Here is a 19,818-nt window from a genome sequence, read left to right on the forward strand (position 1 = left end):
TGACAATGCTTGGCAAGGTTGCTTTATCTTATTTCGAATTAGAATTCAGAAGTAGAATTGATACCTGTCAAAAGCCAGGGGCTCTAAAAGGAAAACATTAGCACAACCACAGCAACAGCAGAAGTAAATAATGGGGGGGAGGGGCAAGAGTTAAGAGGAAGTTTTTAAAAAAAGAAAAAGCCATGGGCTCTCTGCTTGATGAACTCAAATGACCAATTTCTGAAGCGTGGAGGTTTCAAAGAGAGAAAGAGTTTATTGCTAGGCACAAAGCAGGCCATCAGATGGCCTGTTGACTTAAAAATCTGTCTCCCCAAACTGCCTTAACTCTGATAGTTTTATGGTATCAGAATATGGGCAGGTTTTGGGATTATGGTCTAAATATCAAGCGTACACAGATTAATTACATGCTCAGTCACAAAACGAATGTAAGAAAATGGCAGCCTTAATATGATAATGGGTGTGATTTTTAGTATTATAATGAGGTAAAGGTCACTAATAGGTTAAAGTTTAAGCCACTGCACAGGTCAAGCAGACCCCTTTTGGTTAGAACCAGCTTCATCTGTCAACATAATCTTGGAATTGGGGTGGGTAGTTCTGGGCTGACACAGGGCCCTTTTAATAAACACCAGGGGCTGTATTTATTGATCATAAGACCCTGAAGTTGAAGAACTGATTAAAAGGGGTACAAATGAAGGTCAGTCTCAAGGTTTTTATAATCACAGGATCACAAGATAAAGTCTGTATAGTTAGACAATCATTATCCGACATCATGGCAGCTGGATTACAGTTCAGTAATTTCATATATTTCCCTCTGTCTATTCTAATATACCAGAAAGTAAAAAGGAATATCTGTATTATGATTCAATAATCATAATCATCCCCTAAATCCTAACTTCTTGGTTACAGAATGGTGAGCAGGGGGGCAAGTATTAGCATATTTATTTGAACTGAAAAATAAGGCAAACTTTAATGGCAAAAAATGAATGTGAGTTGACTTATTTGTTTAATAACAAGAATTGGCTTTCCCTAATAGGTTAGAAGGTAGATGTCCACAATTCAATGAGCTAAAGCTCACTTAAAGTTTCAGTGAAAACTTTAAATCACGTAATAAATTGAAGTGATGAAAAAATTTAGAAGTGTTCTTTAAAATATGCAGAGGGAAATATTTTTTCGTGGGTAGATAAGCAGAAAAACTTGAAGACCATTGACATGGTGGGATAGAAGGATGACAGAAGATGAAAATTCAGGTTTTCTGAAGGAGAGGCCTCCTGAGTACAATTTTGAGGAACCTTTGGATTACATAATGTAAAACAAGGAACTGTCCTTAGTTGCTGGGGTTAAATGATGACTAAATCCTTGCTGTTACGGAATTTAGAAGTGCTGAAGACTGACAAAGAACAAATATAAAGTTTAGTGTCCATCACTGCAAGTGTCATGAAGGTGAAACAAAGCAGGATGAAGGGACAGAGACTGATGGGGTACTATTTTACATAGGGCAGTCAAGGACAGTCTTGCTGATAAGGTATCATTTGGGCAGATGTCTGAAAAAAGTGAAGGAACGATGTGATTATCTAGAAGAAGCATGTTCTCTCACAAATTATTCCACTCTGAGGGAACAGTGAGTATAAAAGCTGAGGCCATATAAAAGCTGCACAACATGATTGTTCATGTAGTTGTTGAACAATCAGCATTCCTTGATATGTTCAAGGAACAGAAATAGTGCCACTGTGACTGGAATAGCATAGGCACAGAGGAGTGTGTGGTGGACAATGAGTTCAGAGATGTGGTGTGTAGTTAGAGGTCTTTAAAGCAGTGCTGTCTAGTTTGTAGCCACTTGTCACATGTTATTTAAATTAAGCACAATTAAAAATCCATTTCCTCAATTGTATTAGTCACATGTTGGGTGCTCTGGACTGGACGCACAGATACGAAACATCTCATCATTGTCAAAAATTCTGTTGGACAAGTGCTGAAGAGCATCATAGATCAGACTTACTCTAAATCCAAAGGGAAACTATTAGAGAGATTTTAGTCAAGTGACATGATCTGTTTTTAAAAACTTTTAAGTTTCAGAGAGGAGAACAGAAGGGATAATATGCACAAAGTCTCAGAGGTTTCTTAAGACTTGAAAATTGCATGACCCTTAGCCTTTGACTCTTTTTTTGTTTGTTTTATTTTGGTATACTTTTAACTTTGAAAAATTTAAAAATACAGTAAAAGGAACTCCCGTATAACTTTTATCTAGATTCATTATTATCAAATTATCCCAGATTTGTCCAGTGGGAGTCCCATAGGCTGGCTGCTGTGGCCTTTTTACGTGTCCCCATGATTCTTTAAGAATTTCTTTACTTTTTGGGCAACAGAATGTTCCAAGCTCATCTTGTACCTCTCCTCTTCTGGCTCTGGGAGAATTAAGTTCACCAAAAAGCCATGATTACTTTTAGTAAGGCTTTGAAATTTAGTCTGAAGATAAGGAATAGTAACTGAAGCAGTTTAGTTACAGGAGTGGAATGATCCAAATCAACATTTTAAAAAGACCACTCTGGTAGTGGTATGCAGAAAAGAGTTAATATGAAACTTTATCAGCAGCAGAGAAGAAAATTATGAGACTCTTTTAGTAATTTTAGATAAGTTATATTACCTGAAGTCCACTTTTTATTCAGATGTCCTTAGCTTTTTGTATAATGTCCTTTCTCCAGGATCCCACCTGGTATCACATTACTTTCCGTTGCCATGTCTCTTTAGGTTTCTCAAATTTTCCTTGTTTTTGATCTTGACTATTTTGAGGACTGCTCTTGAGCTATTTTGTACAATGCTCCACAATTGGTGTTTATCACATGTTTTTCTCATGATTATAATGGGGTTATAGGTTTGGGGAAGGAAGACCACAGAGGTACATTTTCACGGCATCCAATGAAAGGTACTGTGCTGGTTTGAAATGATGTATGTACCCTAGAAAAGCCATGTTTTCATCCTAATCCCATTTTGTAAAGGCAGCTGTTTCTTCTAATCCCTATTCAGCATCATACGCTTGAAACTGTAATTAGATCATCTCCCTGGAGTTGTGATTTAATCAAGAGTGGTTGTTAAGCTGGATTAGGTGGAGGTGTGTCTCGATCCATTTGGATGGGTCTTGATTAGTTTCTGAAGCCCTATAAAAGAGGAAACATTTTGGAGAATGAGAGAGATTTCTGAGAGAGCAGAACGACAGACACGAGAAGCAAAGTCCACCAGCCAGCAACCTTTAGAGATGAAGAAGGAAAATGCCTTCTGGGGAGCTTCATGAAATAGGAAGCCAGGAGAGAAAGCTAGCAGATGACGTTGTGCTCGCCATGTGCCCCTCCATCCGAGAGAGAGACCTGACTGTGTTCACCATGCGCCTTTTCACTTGAGAGAGAAACCCTGAACTTCATCATCCTTCTTGAACCAAGGTGTCTTTCCCTGAATCCCCTTGATGGGACATTTTTATAGACTTATTCTAATTGGGACATTTTGTCAGCATTAGAACTGTCAACTAGCAACTTATTAAATTCATTGGAGTTACCAGCTTGCGATTACATGAGACATTTTTATAAATTTTATATGTATGGACATCTCCTGCTTATTCTGTTTCTCTAGAGAACCTTAGCTAATACACAGTATATACCCAGAAGAGCTGAAAGCAGTGAATGAAAAGATATTTGCACAATGATGTTCGTAGTGGCACTATTCACAGTTGCCAAAAGATGGAAATAATCCAGTGCCCATCAGGAGATGAGTGGATAAACAAAACGTGGTGTATACATACAATGGAATATTATTCAGCAGTATAGGAAATGAGGACCCGAAGCCTATGACAATGTGTTTGAACCTTGTGGGCATAATGCTGAGTGAAATAAATCAGACACAAAAGGACAGATACTGTCTAATTGCAGCATTAAGACTCTGGTAAAGGTAATCTCAGTAGAATATGGCAAACCTAGAGGTACCAAAAGCTTGACACAGGGAAAGTCTACCCAATGAGGGTGAACCTAAATGCAAAGGAGCAGATAGAAGTGATGGTAACTAATAAATGGGGTTGTAGGTAACATTACCATACTGAAGGTGAATATGCTTGAAAAGGGGATGCATAGTGCTATGTGTCCCGCAGAGTAAATTTACAATTATAAATAAATTCTCACAGGAGGTATTTCAAATGTTCAATAGTAGACAAAGAGTAACTAGTAGAGGAGTATGGGAGAAAACTAAAAATGCATGCAATGGCCAGTAGTTAATGTGAAGACATCAACCATACTGCAATAATACCAGGGGCGACTAATTGGGAATAGGGACAAGTGATAAGGGGTGGTAGTTTTGATTTGATAATTGGTGGCACTGTGTTTGTCTGTTTTTTGTCACTATGGACCAATGAGAATTGTCTAAAAGTGATAGTGTTGATGATTGTACAACCAAGAGAGGAAATTATAAGACATGGTTTGTTCATTTTGGATTTCATCCATAATGCCTATGGATTGAGCAGAGCCAAGGAAACAGTGATAGAAGCAGAATGGCAGACTGATCCATTTATGTGGTGGAGTATGGCACAGCTACAAAAAGGAAGGCTATCAAGAGGCACACAGTGAACTGAGGAAACCTTGGAGACAATGTGTTGTACAAAATAACCAGAAACAAAAGAACATATGGTAAGGTCTCTTTCAGAAAATACTTGTAAGAAAATTGGAGCCTGCATTGCAAGCCCTTATAGCAGTCATACTTAGTTTGAAGTTGTAAATGTATTTTTATATTCTGAGACACTGTGATATATGTGTATCAGCTGATATTTCCCTGAAACTTTGAATAAGTCTTTGATACCTAAGACCCAGAAATGGAGTACTGTAGTCTTGAATGTTGACATAGCTATATATAATAACAGTTAACGTAACTGAAAAAGAGATCAGGCCTCAATTAGAGTTAAAAACAAAGCCAGTGTGGTAGGATCTAAAGTAAATCAGAATACAGGGTGAATGATCATAGTGTATGACTCTAGACTTTAACCTAGCATATGAAGCCTAAGACAGAGGTTTATTTATGTATAGAACCTAAATTTTTGTTAATACATAATCTAAATCAACCTGTCTGGAAAGCTCACTTAAACAACCCAAACTCCTGGAGTCCAGAACTGGAATGAGAACTTGTAATTCTGTATTGCTAAATGTAACACCAAGATACATCTCAGACTATGGTGGACTGATAATAAAAAGTGCTTTTAGAATCCTTGAGGATCCAAAGGGAAATTTTATGCCCACACACACATACACACACACACACACACACACACACACACACATATGAAACTATTAAATTTTCCCATCTAGGAAACCCCAGATACCCTCACAACCATTGAGGACTCCCAAGAAAATAGACCAAGCCCTTGATTTTTTTTTTTTTTTACGTTTTTTTATTGCAAAATATAACAAAAAAGCCCCAGCAAATATCAAAGTACATTTTAATAAGTAGTTATAGAACAGATTGCAAAGTTTGGTATGGATTGCAGTTCCACAATTTCAGGTTTTTCCTTCTAACTGCTCCAAGACACTAGAGACTACAAGAAATATCAGTATGGTGATACAGCATTCATGCTTGTTTATTAAATCCTATCTTCTCTGTTGTAAGTTTTCCTTCTCCTTTGATACTTCTCCCAATCTTTAGGAGTATTTGGGGTATACCCATTCTACAGCGGTTTCTTTTTTAAAAGGTGGAGGAACCTAACATCTGTGGTAGTTAGGTTCAGGTGTCAACTTGGCCAGGTGATGGTGCCTAGTTCTGTTGCTGTGGACTTGAATCATTAGCATGTGAAACTCATCTATGGCTGATAACATCTACAGTCGGCTAAGTGGAGTGCCTTCCTCCATGAGTGATGGTTCATTTAATTAGCTGAAGGCTTAAAAGAGAGAGGTCAGAAGCGAGCTCAGCAGCAGTATAGCTGGAGCAGTTTAGCATACCTCATCTTAGTGCTGCAGCTCAGCCCCCTCAGCCCGCTCATCCCGCTCATCCCATACATTTGGAGATGCAGAAAGGAATCGCCTCAGGAAAACTGTTGGAACCTAGAAGCAGTTGGAACCTATAAGCCAGAAGAGAAAGGCCAGCAGACATGGCCCTGTGCCTTTCCATGTAAGAGAGAACCTCAGGTGAAAGTTAGCTGCCTTTCTTCTGAAGAACTATACACTTTTAACTAAATAAATCCCCTTTTATTAAGCCAATCCATCTCAGGTGTGTTTCATTCTTGCAGCTTTGGTAGACTAAGACACCATCTCTATTCAGTCAACATGGATAAATCTCAGAAATGGTGCTGAACAAGTGTAAAGCATATTACAAAATGATAGGAATAGTCTAATTACTATATGTGAGTATTTCTTTTTTTAAATATGTATTTTTATTGACAAATCTTCACACACATACATTCCATACATGATATACAATCAGTGTCTCTCAATATCATCACATAATTATATATTCATCACCATGATCATTTTTTAGAATATTTCAGTCCCTTGATTTTGAGGCTTGCCCTTATGAAACTTATTTCTGTAGGGGAGAAGCTAAGACTACCCATAATGACATCTAAGAGTTTCTTCCAGGAAACCTTTTTTGTTGCTAAGATACGACCTCTCTCTAAGCCAACTCTGCAAGGAAAATCATTACCCTCCCCCCTACGTGGGACATGACATTCAAGGGTGAAAATTTCCTTGACAATGTAGGGCATGAGTTCTGGGGATGAGTCTGGCACTGACGCTGTGGGATTGACAACTTCTTTCGGACCCAGTGGGGAAAATAAGTGTTATAAAATAAGGCATCAGTGGAGCCAAGAGGGATCATATAGAATCACGCAGCTATTCTGGACACTACTCTTATGCAAGCTGCATTAGATAGTACTAATTACTATTGTTTCTTATGCTCCAACCAACATAGCTCCTGTTTACTCTTAAGAACACCTAGGGCTCAAATTGATACTCTATAAAAGTTTCATGAACTGAATTTGCTTTCCTGGAACCTATGATTCCTGGAGGGTTACTAGGTCAGATAAATCCTGAAACCCAGAGGGACCAGCCTTTCCCAGACTATTGGTTTATTAAAGCTCCCTATGCTTTGGTGTTGACTCCCTTTCTCAACATGAAAAAATCAGAATGGACATTGCCTAAAGATCCCTCTAGATTGGGAGAGGGATCGCAGGAGGAGGAGATACAACAATGAAAATAAGATTTAACAAATGAGTATAACTGCTGAATCAGTATATTAATGTTCATTTTAGCCTCCAGTGTTTTGGAGTAGCTACAAGGAAAAACCCAAGATAGTGGAATGGTAGCACGTGACAAACTCTGGAATTTGTTCTTTAACTACTTGTTATGGTGTGTTTTGAAAATTGTTTTTTCCTTCGTTACTTTGTATATGTGTTATATTTTACAATAAAAAACATTATAAAGTCAATTTGGGCAGAATTGACATCTTAACTATATTTAGTCTTCCAGTTCATGAACACTGTATGTCCTTCCATTTATTTAGGTCTTCCTTGATTCCTTTTAGAAACATTTTGTAGTTTTCTGTGTATAGGTGTTTTCTGTCCTTGGTTAAGTTTATTCCTAAATATGGATTCTTTTTGTTGCTGTTGTAAATGGAGGGCTTTTTCTTGATTTCCTCCTCAGATTGCTCATTGCTAGTGTATAGAAACATAACTGATTTTTGCGTGTTGATCTTGTTTCCTGTCACTTTGCTATACTCATTTATTAGCTCTAATTGCTTTCCTGTAGATTTTTCTGGGAATTTCTACATACAGGATCATGTCATCTGGACACAGTGAAAGTTTTACTTCTTCCTTTCCAATGTGGATGCCTTTTATTTCTTTTTCTTGCCTAATTTCTCTAGCTGGAAGTTCCAACACAGTGTTGAACAACATTGGTGACAGTGGACATCCTTGTCTTGTTCCTGATCGTAGAGGAAGTATTCTTTCACCATGTGCTATGTTAGCTTTGGGTTTTTCATATATTCCCATTCTCATGTTGAGGAAGTTTCCTTCTATTCCTATCCTTTGGAGTGTTTTCATCAAGAAAGGATGCTGAATTTTGTCAAATGCCTTTTCTGCACCTATCAAGATGATCATGTGGTTCTTATTTAATTTATTGATGTGTGGTGTATTGCATTAATTGATTTTCTTGTCTTGAGCCACCCTTGCATGCCTGGGATAAAAACCACTTGGTCATTGTGTATAATTCTTTTTTTTTTTAATTTGATTATTTTTGTATGTAATTATTTTAATGTGCTGCTATATTCAATTTGCAAGTATTTTGTTGAGAATTTTTGCATTTATATTCATTAGAGAAATTCGTCTATAATTTTCTTTTCTTGTAATAACTTTGCCTGGTTTTGGTTTTAGGATCATGTTGGCTTCATAGAATTAGTTAGGAAGCTTTCCCTCTTTTCAACTTTCTTGAAAAGTTTGAGCAGGATTGGTGCTAATTCTTTCTTGAATTTTTGGTAGAATTCACAGTGAAACCATCTGATTCTGTACTTTTTTTCTTGGGGGTACTGATTTGTTATCTGATTCAATGTCTTTACTGTGTTTAGTTTGTTGAGGTCTGCTGTTTCTTCTCAAGTCATTGTTGCTTGTTTTTGCTTTTCTAGGATGTTGTTGATTCCGTCTAAGTTGTCTAGTTTGTTAGTTTATAGTTGTTCATTGTACCCTCTCATCATCTCCTTTATTTATGTGGGGTAGGTAGTTATGTCCCCCCTCCCATTTCTGATTTTATTTATTCACATCCTCTCTCTGTTTCCTTGTCAGTCTGCCTGTGGGTCCATCTATTTTATTGACTTTCTCAAAGTCAATACAACCAACTTCTGGTTTTATTGATTGTTTCTATTGTTTTTGTTCTCAATTTCATTTATTTATGCTCTAGTCTTTGTTATTTCTTTCCTTCTGTTTGCTTTGTGGTTAGTTTGCTGTTCTTTCTCTAGTTACCCAGGTAAGCAATGAATTCCTCAATTTTTGTTCTTTCTTTTTTAATATTGGCATTTAGGGCAATAAATTTCTCTCTCAGCACTGCCTTTGCTGCGTTCCATAAGTTTTCATATGTTTTGTTCTCATTTTCATTTGCCTGGAGGTATTTACTGATTTCTCTTGCAATTTCTTCCTTGACCCACTGGTTGTTTAAGAGTGTATTGTTTAACCCCCATAAATTTTAACTTTTCCTAGCTTCTACCTATTATTGACTTCCAGCTTCATTCTATTATGATCTGAGAAAATGCTTTGTATAATTTCGATATTCTTAAATTTACGGATACCTGCTTTGTGCCCCAACATGTGGTCTATCCTGGAGAATGATCCATGAGCACTTGAGAAGAATGTGTAACCTCTTGTTGTTGGGTGCAATGTTTTGTAAATGTCTAAAGTCTAGTTAATTTGTCATACTATTTAAGATCTCCTTTTCTTTACTGATCCTCTATCTAGATGTTCTATCCATTGATGAGAGAAGTATCTTGGAGTCTCCAGCTACTGTTGTAGAAATGTCTACTTCTCCCTTCCATGTGGTCAGTGCTCACCTCATGTATTTTGGGGCACTGTGGCTCCGCGCGTAAATATTTATAATTGTTGTGTCTTCCTGTTGAATTGTCCCTTTTATTAATATATAGTGTCCTCCTTTGTCTCTTTTAATTGTTTTACATTTGAAGTCTAATTTGTCTGATATTAACGACTCCCGCTCTTTTCTGGTTGTATTTTGCATAGAATATCTTTTTCCACTTTCAACTTGTTTTTGTCCTTGGGTCTTAAGTGAGTCCCTTGTAGACAGCATATAGATGGACCCTGTTTTGTTTTGTTTTTTATCCATTCTGCTAATACTATGTCTTTTGATTGGGAAGTTTAATTCATTAACGTTTATTAATGTCATTACTATAAAGGCTGTACTTTCTATATCCATTTTTTGCTTAGATTTTATCTATTGTATCTTATTTTTTTTCTCTGTTTTAGCTCTGTTAGTTACCCTTCCTCCTAATCTTTGTTTCTATGCTCTTCTTGAAACCTCTCATTTTCCTATCTGCTTGTAATGCTGTGTTTTACCCAGCAGGTGGCGTTGCCCAGCAGATTATGCTGTTTAGTAATTTAATTCTCAAAGCACTGGTTTCTCTCCCCAGGTGTGACTGTAACTGTAGATTTACTGTTCCCTCTCTTTGCCAGCCTGACTCAACAAGATCTTTTCCCCCTACTTTATTTGTGGTAGAGTACACCCTCAGGTGTCCCTATCTTTGGATTTCCCTCAGGCAAAGATCAGGTTTCTAACTGCCGTTTCTCACAGGGGTAGGGATAGGATTTTCGGACCCAGGGCTGGAAACACAGCATCTGTCCAAGTTTTCTCAGATTCTATGTCTCTTACTGACCTGGGCCTTCAAATGTGCTGCCGTGTTCCCCGGATCTCCAAAAGCTGAGGGCCTCTCCCACCGCTATGAGAGAATACATATTCTGTGTCCTCACTGGGAAGGTTCCCTGCTTGTTTGTCTGCCAGTTCCATGCTTTGAGACCAAGCGAGGGGGAAGGGAGAGGACTGGTCAGTCTGGGACGGGAATTTCCTACCTGGTATTCTCCTACTTCTTCAATTCAGTAGTAGGGTCCCTCTCCAGTACATAGCCTCCTCCAGACTTCTGAACAATTCCGAATTGTTCTTTTTTTCCGCTGAATCTCCAAGGAAAGATTTTCAGTAGCTGTTTATGTTGCCCTGTTGATAACATCCTACCTCTGCCATAGACTTCTTAAAATCAACTTTGGGTCAGGGTTTTTTGAAAAAGAACCATTTGGATCATACAGATGTGTTTAGAATTGACAGGGGGAAGGATAGATGATGATGATGATGATTTGTCATTTCAGGGCTGAATAAAATCTGTAAGCTGTGTCCTGTGTATTTCACTTCTACAGCTTCCTTCTTTATTGTTCTTATTTTTGTCATTTGTGATGTGATTTTTTGGTAAGAGCTTATGTAACTATTCAGAAAATTTTTCTCGTAATGAGTATTTAAAGTTATAACTGGGAAACCTAAAGAAATTATTCTTTTGTGTTAATATATTTTTTAAATCCTATAATTTAATAGCTACCTTTGAATGAGAATATACCTTTAACTCCTTTATTCCTTCTTAGGCTTGAAAAGGAATACACTACAATAAAAACTAAAGAAATGGAAGAACAAGTTGAAATTAAAGTAAGCGTCTCAGAGGTTTGAAAAGCATTGAAGATCATTTGACAATATGATATTATTGATATATTATTACCTATCTGCAGTAAGTTTAGCAATGGTGTTTGTATGTATTTTGCTTATTGATAAATTTCTTTACCATCCCACTAGAGTGTAGTTAAAAATAGACATTCAAAAACTATAATAGTGTGACCAATGTATCTTTCATTCCAGTGTGAGAGAGAGAGCAACTCTTTCCTTTTTTAAGATTAGTTGGTGTGTCATCAGGAAAAAATACTTCCTTGTGTAAGATATAATTATCATTCAACTTTAGGACATTTTAAAAAGTGCCAGAGAAGTTAACCTGTAACCCATTCTACACTGAGACTAACAGCAGTGTAATTTGAGGCAGACCAAGTAGAGCAAATCATTATAGTAGCACTAATAACGGCTACCTTAGGGTTTCAGGAAGCATAGATTAATTCAATTTTCTCTTCTTTAAGCAAGGGTAATTATTTTTGAACATGTAGATTTTCAATATGAAGGACATTCTTAGGTTGAGGGTCTTGAAGTTGTTGCTTAAAGTTGTATTGGTTTTTATACTGATATTGTAGCATGGGTAAATGAATGGGAGCATGCATTAGTTAAGGAACTCAATGACTGACCAGTCTGATTTTTTTTTGTCTCTTCTCTCTGTCCCCCAACCCCCCCCCAAAGATGAAACAATTCTTGAGTGACCACTTTTTTTGAAAAAAAATTTATATTTGGTTGTATCTGGTTTTTTTTGCTTAGACCTGGCTAGACATCAGATGACCACCTTGCAATTAATTGGCCAGATATTATTGATCCTTGCTGGGAAATACCCTTTCCTCATTCCCCTTCCCCTGATCCCTTTTATAAGGGAATCAGTTTTTTTTAAACTCGTGTTCTTTGTTGCGTTATTCCTCCTTAAAAGCATCCTGGGAGATAGCCTCTCCTATTTTCCTATGTGATCTCTCTCTCTCCTCAGTTCTGTCCTCCCTTTTCTAGGTGTTTTTGTTCCTATCTATTTAATCTATTTTCTTTCAGTTGGAAATAGATACTTCTCCATTTTTGAGAGAGAGAGAGAGAGAGAGAGAGAGAGAGAGGGGGCTCCTGTGCCCTGTGGATATTTTTCTCTTCCTTTTTAAAATCCTGTCACCCAACTGCTGCTTTACCATCTGCTTTTCTTTTAGGTACCATGAGTAAGGGTAATATTAAATCTGACTCTGCACTTCAACCTACTTGAATGTAAAAAGTACAGCATCCTGATGAGTGGGGAGAGAGTATGGGTTATCGCATACCACGAATATTTGGAACTGCAAATCAAGAATCTGAGGATGGGGAAGCCATCCTGTTCATTTCACCATGTGTTATTGAAAAAAAAAATCAGTTCTGTGAACAATCCTTGCTCTTGAAGACGTTTCTTCTAAAATTAAGACATAACATAGAACATCAAAAACTCATTTCAAAGAGGTCTTTAGTAGACTGAGCCTGAATTTACAGTTTTTTTTCATACTTTGATTTTTGGAGAAAGTTGTTCATATACCAGCTCTGTGTGTCTCAGGCAAACACAGATGGTATAAAATGGCTTATAGAGAAGAATTTGAAAAAGAGAATTCAAAAAGTTAGTAGAATGTATCAGTTAAATAAAGTATGCTGGTTCTAAAGGTATTCTGTTCCTTTTTTATAACCTTGTTTCCACGTAGTGAATGTACCATTTTCATCTCTATTAATTGCCACCCTGCTCTCTGAAGAAAAAAAAAAAATACAAAAATTATTTTTTTTGAGGGGTTGCACTTTTTTTTTTTTTTTTTTTACTTCATGTTTGCGTGTGTCTGATTTTTTACTTGGACTTGGTAGATTACCTGGTGATCAGATTACCACCTTATTTACAGTTAATTAGCCTGAGTGCTAATTGAACCTTGCTGTAAAATGGGAAATACCTTACAGCCCCTGTCCCCCAGGTCCCTTTTCCAAGGGATTGGGTTTAGTTCAATTAGTATTCTTCCTTGCTATCGTCTTCCTTCTAAGCCTCCAGGGACAGTCTTGCACCATTCTTTACATAGACAAATGAAATGATCATTAAAATATTTGATGTTTTAATATAGAGGTATAAAATCAGCCCTTGGTATTTAGAAATCCGTTTAAATTTTCCTTTTTTTTTTTTTTTTTGCTATTTTTAAGACCTTTGGGGTAGTGACCTTTTTTTCTAAGAATTATATCTGTCGGTGAGCTCACTGATCAGAATGCAACTTTTACTTATTACCTATCCCTTCTCAAAAAGTGTTATAGAAAGGTTTTGATGATAACATGGCTTCATATGGAGAATCTTACATTTTACTGTGTGAAATTTTTTGTTAATAGAAACATCTTTATCAGTATCTTCTTGCAATCTATTGATGTTCCACCTGAGGGTGAGGAGGTAAGAAATATTAAACTTCTAGCTTATATTAGGGTAAACCACAAATCTTTAAAAGAGAAAAACCTTTATTCACTTTAAGACAGACATGCAAATTGATGATAAAATTTCCATATTTCTATTTATGCTTTGGGAGGGAGATTCAAAGCCCTATAAATGGGGGTGGTATTAGGAAATCTGGCTACTTTTCAGTCAGAAGCTATTTTTTCCTATTATGAAATATTTCAGATATGCTGAAAAATAAAGAAAACAAAGAAACTTACATATCCACTGCCTGGCATAAGAAATAAAACATGAGAAATATTATCAAAGACTTCCAGGAATTATATTTAACAATCAATATATGGTAGTAGGAAGGTTGGAGCTTACATTTATTCAACAATTAATATGTTATGGGTCATTTCCATGCATCATCGCCTTTAATTCTTATAACAGCCTTGTGAGAAAGATTCTTATCCTTTTTCTCTAGTGATGAAACTAAGGTTTAGAAAACTTAAATAATATTCTAGTGATAACATTGCTAGAAAATGGTGAAATTCAAGAATTTTGAATTCTAGTTTGTGTTCTTCCAAGGCCCAAATGTGTTCTTCAGCATATAAATTGTGCTGCTTTCTAAGAGTGATGTAAGAAGAATTTGGATGTCCGTTTTTCTGTGGCAGTTTAACTTTAATGAAAAACCTGAATATCCAGTGCATGCATCATAGCATAATTTATTCAGTAATTCGTACTGAGTGTGTGTGTGTGTGTGTGTGTATATAACTCATAGTGCCCAACTATATGCCATGCATTGTTGTAGGCTATGAAACAGATAAATTCCTGTCCTCATGGAGCTTATTCTAGTATGTAAGTCAGAAAATATACTAAAAAGTAAATATAAAAAAATAAAATGAGAAAAAGTACTCAAGAAAGAGGAATATAAAATGGTTGTTTGGGTTGAAAAGTTAGAAAGGTTGACAAGGTGATTTAAATATAGACCTGAAGGAAGTGCAGTAACTAGGTATGTTGATCTCTGGAAAATGGGCAACACCTGCATAGAAGTGTGCCAACAAGGTATAATAAGGAGATCATTGTGGATGTGACAGTATAACGGGGTTGATGAAGGAGCTTGCAAGTAACATAGGGTGTTGTAGGACATGGTAAGACTATGACTTTTACTCAGACAAGATGGGAAGCCATTGGGAGTTATGGTAGAGGAGGACAAAATCTGACTTGTTTTCAGTGGATCCTTCTGGTTTCTGCTTTGAGAGGAGAATGTAGGGATAAGAGCAGAAGCAAGGAGACCAACTAGAAGAAGGCTGATGATGTATGATGTCATCCAGGCAAGAGATGATGGTGACTTAGACTGGGGTGGTGATAAGTAATTGAATTCTGAATACATTTTCAAGATAAAACCTAACAGATTGAATGTAGAGGCATGAAAAGGGGGAGGAGTCTAATTTTTTGACCTGGACATTTATAAAAATGGAATTCCTATGACCTGAAATGGGAAAGACTGCAGGAGGATTTGGTTTAGGGGAGAATATCAGGAGCTCAAGTTTAGATATTTTAAGAATGAGATGCCTTAGAAATGCCCAAATCGTCCCTTGAATATTCAGATGTGGAGTTCATAGAGAGCAAGCTAATAAATTTGGCAATCACAAAGATGGTATTGAAAAGCCTTGTGAGTGGATGAGATTACCTGGGGAGTGGGTGTAGAAGAGAGTTCGAGAATTGAGCCCAAGAGTAAGCCGATGTTTAAAGGTTAGGAAGACAAGGGGAAAACAGCCAAGAAGGGCATGTAAAAACCAGGGATGCATGGCTTCTGGAAGCCAACGGAAAAAGAGTGTTCCCAGAAAGAGAGAACTTACTGTGTCAAATGCTGAAGATACTTTTTGTGAGGTGAGGACTGAATAATGACCATTGAGTTTATCAGCATGGGGATAAACCTGAAAAGACTGGAAAATTAGAATAGGACCTAACTGGAACAGAAGGGAAGGGATGAAATTGGGGGATAATGGGTATAGATATCTATCAAGTAATTTTGCTTTAAAGTGGAAAGGAATGGGAAGTAGTGATTTTGATTTTTGGTTTTTAAATGTGGGAGAAATTGCCACTACATGTTTTTATGGTGATAATCAATTAGGCAAAATTGATGTTGTATAAAGGGAGATAATTACTCACAGAAGGAGGGTGTGGGATATGGCATGTATAGAGGAGACATAACTTGGATTAGACATAACATGGATAATTAATCTACAGTAACAGGAGAGAAAGTAAGAAAAATTGGACTAAGGAAATACATTATTGCTAGGTAACTGTAAGAGCCCAACTGAATTTTAGTACTCACGAATTTAAATAAACATCATGGTTGTATTTTTCTTCAGTCATGTATAGTATACACAGAAGTGCAGAAGTTGGCCCAGAGTGGTGGTTTCACCAGGCAAGTATACTACCAAGGGAGAGAGGGGCAAGGAGGTATACACAGAAGGGAGCGTCTATAACTGAAAATTAAACTTAATAGAGAGGAAAGGGAGGTCATCAGGAATGAAGAACAATAAAAAGTGGCTGGGAACAATGGATTGTCCCAAGAAAAGGGGAATTGTTGGGGTTGGGTTACTTCATAAAGTGAGTAAGCTGGAACAAATTAGCAATGATGGTTGCAAAGTGTATTGTTTGAAACTCAGATTTTCGTATTTTGAGCATCTTTGTATATAACGTTTTTTGGTACCTAGATTTTTTTCCAAAACTAGTTGTTAAATGTGGAATTATTGGGTTAGAGGATATTAGCCCTTTCAAGACTTTTGCTGGGTACCTAATATATTTTCAGAAGAATCTTTCCAGGGTGTATGCTTCTTAGCAACAGTACCCATTTCATGACAACCTTCCTAAGTCTCATTTAATCTCATTTTCTCTTTTCTAATTTGGTAGGTCACAAAAGGCATTTGTTTACTTTTTAAATAGACAAGTTAAACATTTTTATGTAATCAGATCTATTGGTCTTTCTCTTTGTGGTTCATGTTAAAGTTTAGAAAACACTCTTCATTAGCTCCAGAATATATGATTTAAAAGGGAGATAATGGAAACTTAATGAGGTTTCAGTCAAGTGATACAGTATAATCATTAACTTTCCTGTAAGTAATAAACAGTCAAAAATTTCTTGGAAAAAAGAGGTTCCATTTAAATAATAAAGCATATTTAAGAATAACCTCAACAAAGAGTAGGCTAGAACTTGTATGAATGTTAACTATGGGAAACTATACACAAAATTTTAAAAAGATGCATAAAGGGAGAGACAAGAATAAATTCCTTGATGACAAACAGTTTTATAAAGATATGAATTTCCCTGCAAATACATTTTAACAATTCCAACCAAATTATATTCCAGTGGAATTAAAAAAAAAACTGATTCTAAAATACAGAGAAAAATAATAAGCATGCCCAACTTCAAAAATAATTAGCAGGTGGGCCACAGTGGCTCAACAGGCAGAGTTCTTACCTGCCATGCCTGAGACCCAGGTTAGATTCCCGATGCCTGCCCATGCAAAAAAAAAAACATGATAATAATGAGCAATACATAGCATTGATGTAGTTTGGTATGTTAGGCACTGTGGTATCTCACTAATTCTTCTGATATCCCTTGTTGGTATTGCTCTAATTTGCTAGATGAGGAAATGGAGATTCTCAAGTATTGAATAACATGCACAGGTATTAATTTTGGAGAATAGATTTTAATCTAAATCTACCTAAATTCAAAACCTGCTCACTTAACTACCAGATATACTGATAGCTGGGATTGGAGGGGCAGACAAGGTAATGTAAGATGTGGGAAACTAGTTCTTTCAGTTATTAAAAGGAGTAACAAAGCTATAATTATTGAAATAATGTGATACTAGTGAAAAAAAAAAAGAGACACATGAAACTTATTAGGAAACCCTGGAATCATATTTATAAAAAAAGAAACATAAATTGTATATCAGCTCATGATGAAGTGGTTTATTGCGCGTAAAAAGGTGTTTATCTACAAAGCAGTGCTAAGACATTTGGGTACATATTTGGGGGAAAATTACTTTAGATTTTCATTTATAATAAAATAGATTTCAGAAAATGTAAAGAATATAGGGAGGATGGGAGATGGAAATCCAGGTGAATGGTTTTAGTTTGAATTTTATTATTTTAAAATTGTTTCTATTATAGCATTAATTCACTCAGTTTTAGCTTTCTAAATCTTTTAGGTTAAGGAAAATGATCCATGTTTTTTACATGAAATATGTTGAGACCATTTTGAGAATCTGGGTTGGTTTTTTTGGCTTTCCATAGTTATCAGCATTTAATAATTGCTTAATTTTGTAGACCATTATGTAGCACACAGTAGGGATGGCCAAGAAATGAGGAACATTTTCTCATCCTCAAGCTGTTTCTTTGTAGTCTGGGATCACACATAAAGTAATGTCCTTTTCAGATCATTTAAATATATATTCTAGTGAATAGAACAAGAAAATCCAATTTCATGAGCTATCTGTGTAATAACTTTAAAATTTACTGATCCCAATGTGTGGTCCATTTAAAAAGACACCAGAATTCATAGTCATTTCCTTGAAAATGAGACTTTATATGTTATATAAATTATATTGTCTGGAATAGTAAAATAATGGATTCAACCAGAAGAATTTTCTGAGAAGACATTTTTAGCAGAAATTTGAAAGAAGGGAGGGTTGAAGGAAGGCTGGATTGAGCTCTGGAGCAAACTGGAGCAAAAAAAAGGTAAGGCGGAATTTGAAACTAGAGTGATGTCAAATAAATTTGCCACTCAAGAGATAACTTAAGTGGCGTGGTTTGAATTTAATAGTAACAGTAATTTCACAGGTCTTTGGATGTCAGGCATTGACCGAGTAGGTGAAGATTTCAAAAAGAAATCTTTTTTTCATGTTTGAACAATGATAAAATACTAGTAATAGGAGTTTTGTAATTTTCTTGAGTAGAAAACAATTAATTACCAGTTGTTTTGTATTTTCGGATTGTAAGGAATTTTGCAACTTGGCATCCATATACATTATGGATCTAGTTCTAGTTTTAAACTGACATTAACTTGATATTTAACTCTTCCATGGCCATTCGTTTTTCAGCTTTCTTATTTCTTCATTCAACAGACATTTGAATATTAACTGTGTAGCTAGGGTTTGTAGGAGATAGGTAAGTTAGAATCATGGGAAATTTTAAGACATAGGAAAGTACTGATTTTGGGTCATTGTAAGTACAGAAGAGAAAGGGTTATTTCTGTTCGTACTATAGCTTATATATTAAAGTTCAGTCATAGCTGGAATGATAAATCTGATCAGTTCCTTTGCCATATATTTCTTACTCTGATATTTTAAGAATTTCATAGATGATAAATTATGTAACCATTCCTTAGCTTTTCTCCTTATTTATAAAAAGTAGTACATTTTAAGGACTATGATTTAGAACTTTTTTTCCTCTTAGGAATCCTTGCAAACAAAACTTTTTTTTTTCCCCCAGAGATTACGAACAGAAAATAGACTTTTAAAACAGCGCATTGAAACATTAGAAAAAGTAAGTAAATGACTACTTATATGCAAATGCTAATGGATTGTGCAGTATTTTTTCTGTATTTTAAATAAAATCTCAAAAAATATAGCACAAGTCTCTTGAATTGTATTGACTGCTTAGCTTGCTTAGCTCTTACTGCTTTACTAAATAATTTGTCAATAATAAAAATAAAAAGTGATTAGTACTAGTCATTCTTGAATTTTCAACTTCAAATTGTAACTGAGTTCATTAATGAGTTAGAGTAACATAATGGTATTATTTATCTTCTTTATATACAGTCTCCAGAAAGTGTGTTTTCTGGAGTTAATCTAGTTGGGAATTCTTTCTGATGTTTTCACATGTTGTCCTTTCTAGCCGCATGTTAAATGTGTCAAAGATTCCTTTAAGGTCTAGGATTTCTTTAAGCTTAGTCAAAGTGACTAAATTTTTATGTAAAAATTCACAAGCACATTGATTTCAACACAAGGGAATTGTGCATAAACTTTTGGTTCCTAGAATTTTTAATTAATTGCTTATTTTTCCAAAACAATTTTATTCACTCACCAAACAATGCATCCAAGATGTACAAATCAGTGGCTCTTAGGATGACCACAGAGCTCTACTTTCATTGCCAAATCAATTTTAGAACATTCTTGTAGCTCTAAAAGAAGAGAACCCCATGCCCTT

At 35.9% G+C, this 19,818-nt stretch overlaps 1 protein-coding gene across 8 annotated transcripts in view; it reads left to right on the top strand.

Annotated features, from left to right (window-relative positions):
- The window catches only part of EVI5 (ecotropic viral integration site 5), a 307,393-nt gene that overhangs the window by 118,144 nt on the left and 169,431 nt on the right, over nt 1-19,818 (top strand). For all 8 annotated transcript variants that reach the window (XM_077120262.1, XM_077120264.1, XM_077120268.1 and 5 more), the window contains 2 exons: nt 11,135-11,195; nt 19,102-19,155. In XM_077120262.1, coding sequence (XP_076976377.1) covers nt 11,135-11,195; nt 19,102-19,155 — 115 coding nt within the window. The remainder of the gene's footprint in view (nt 1-11,134; nt 11,196-19,101; nt 19,156-19,818) is intronic.

The sequence above is a fragment of the Tamandua tetradactyla genome, chromosome 11, assembly GCF_023851605.1.
Source record: "Tamandua tetradactyla isolate mTamTet1 chromosome 11, mTamTet1.pri, whole genome shotgun sequence".
Lineage (NCBI taxonomy): Eukaryota > Metazoa > Chordata > Mammalia > Pilosa > Myrmecophagidae > Tamandua > Tamandua tetradactyla.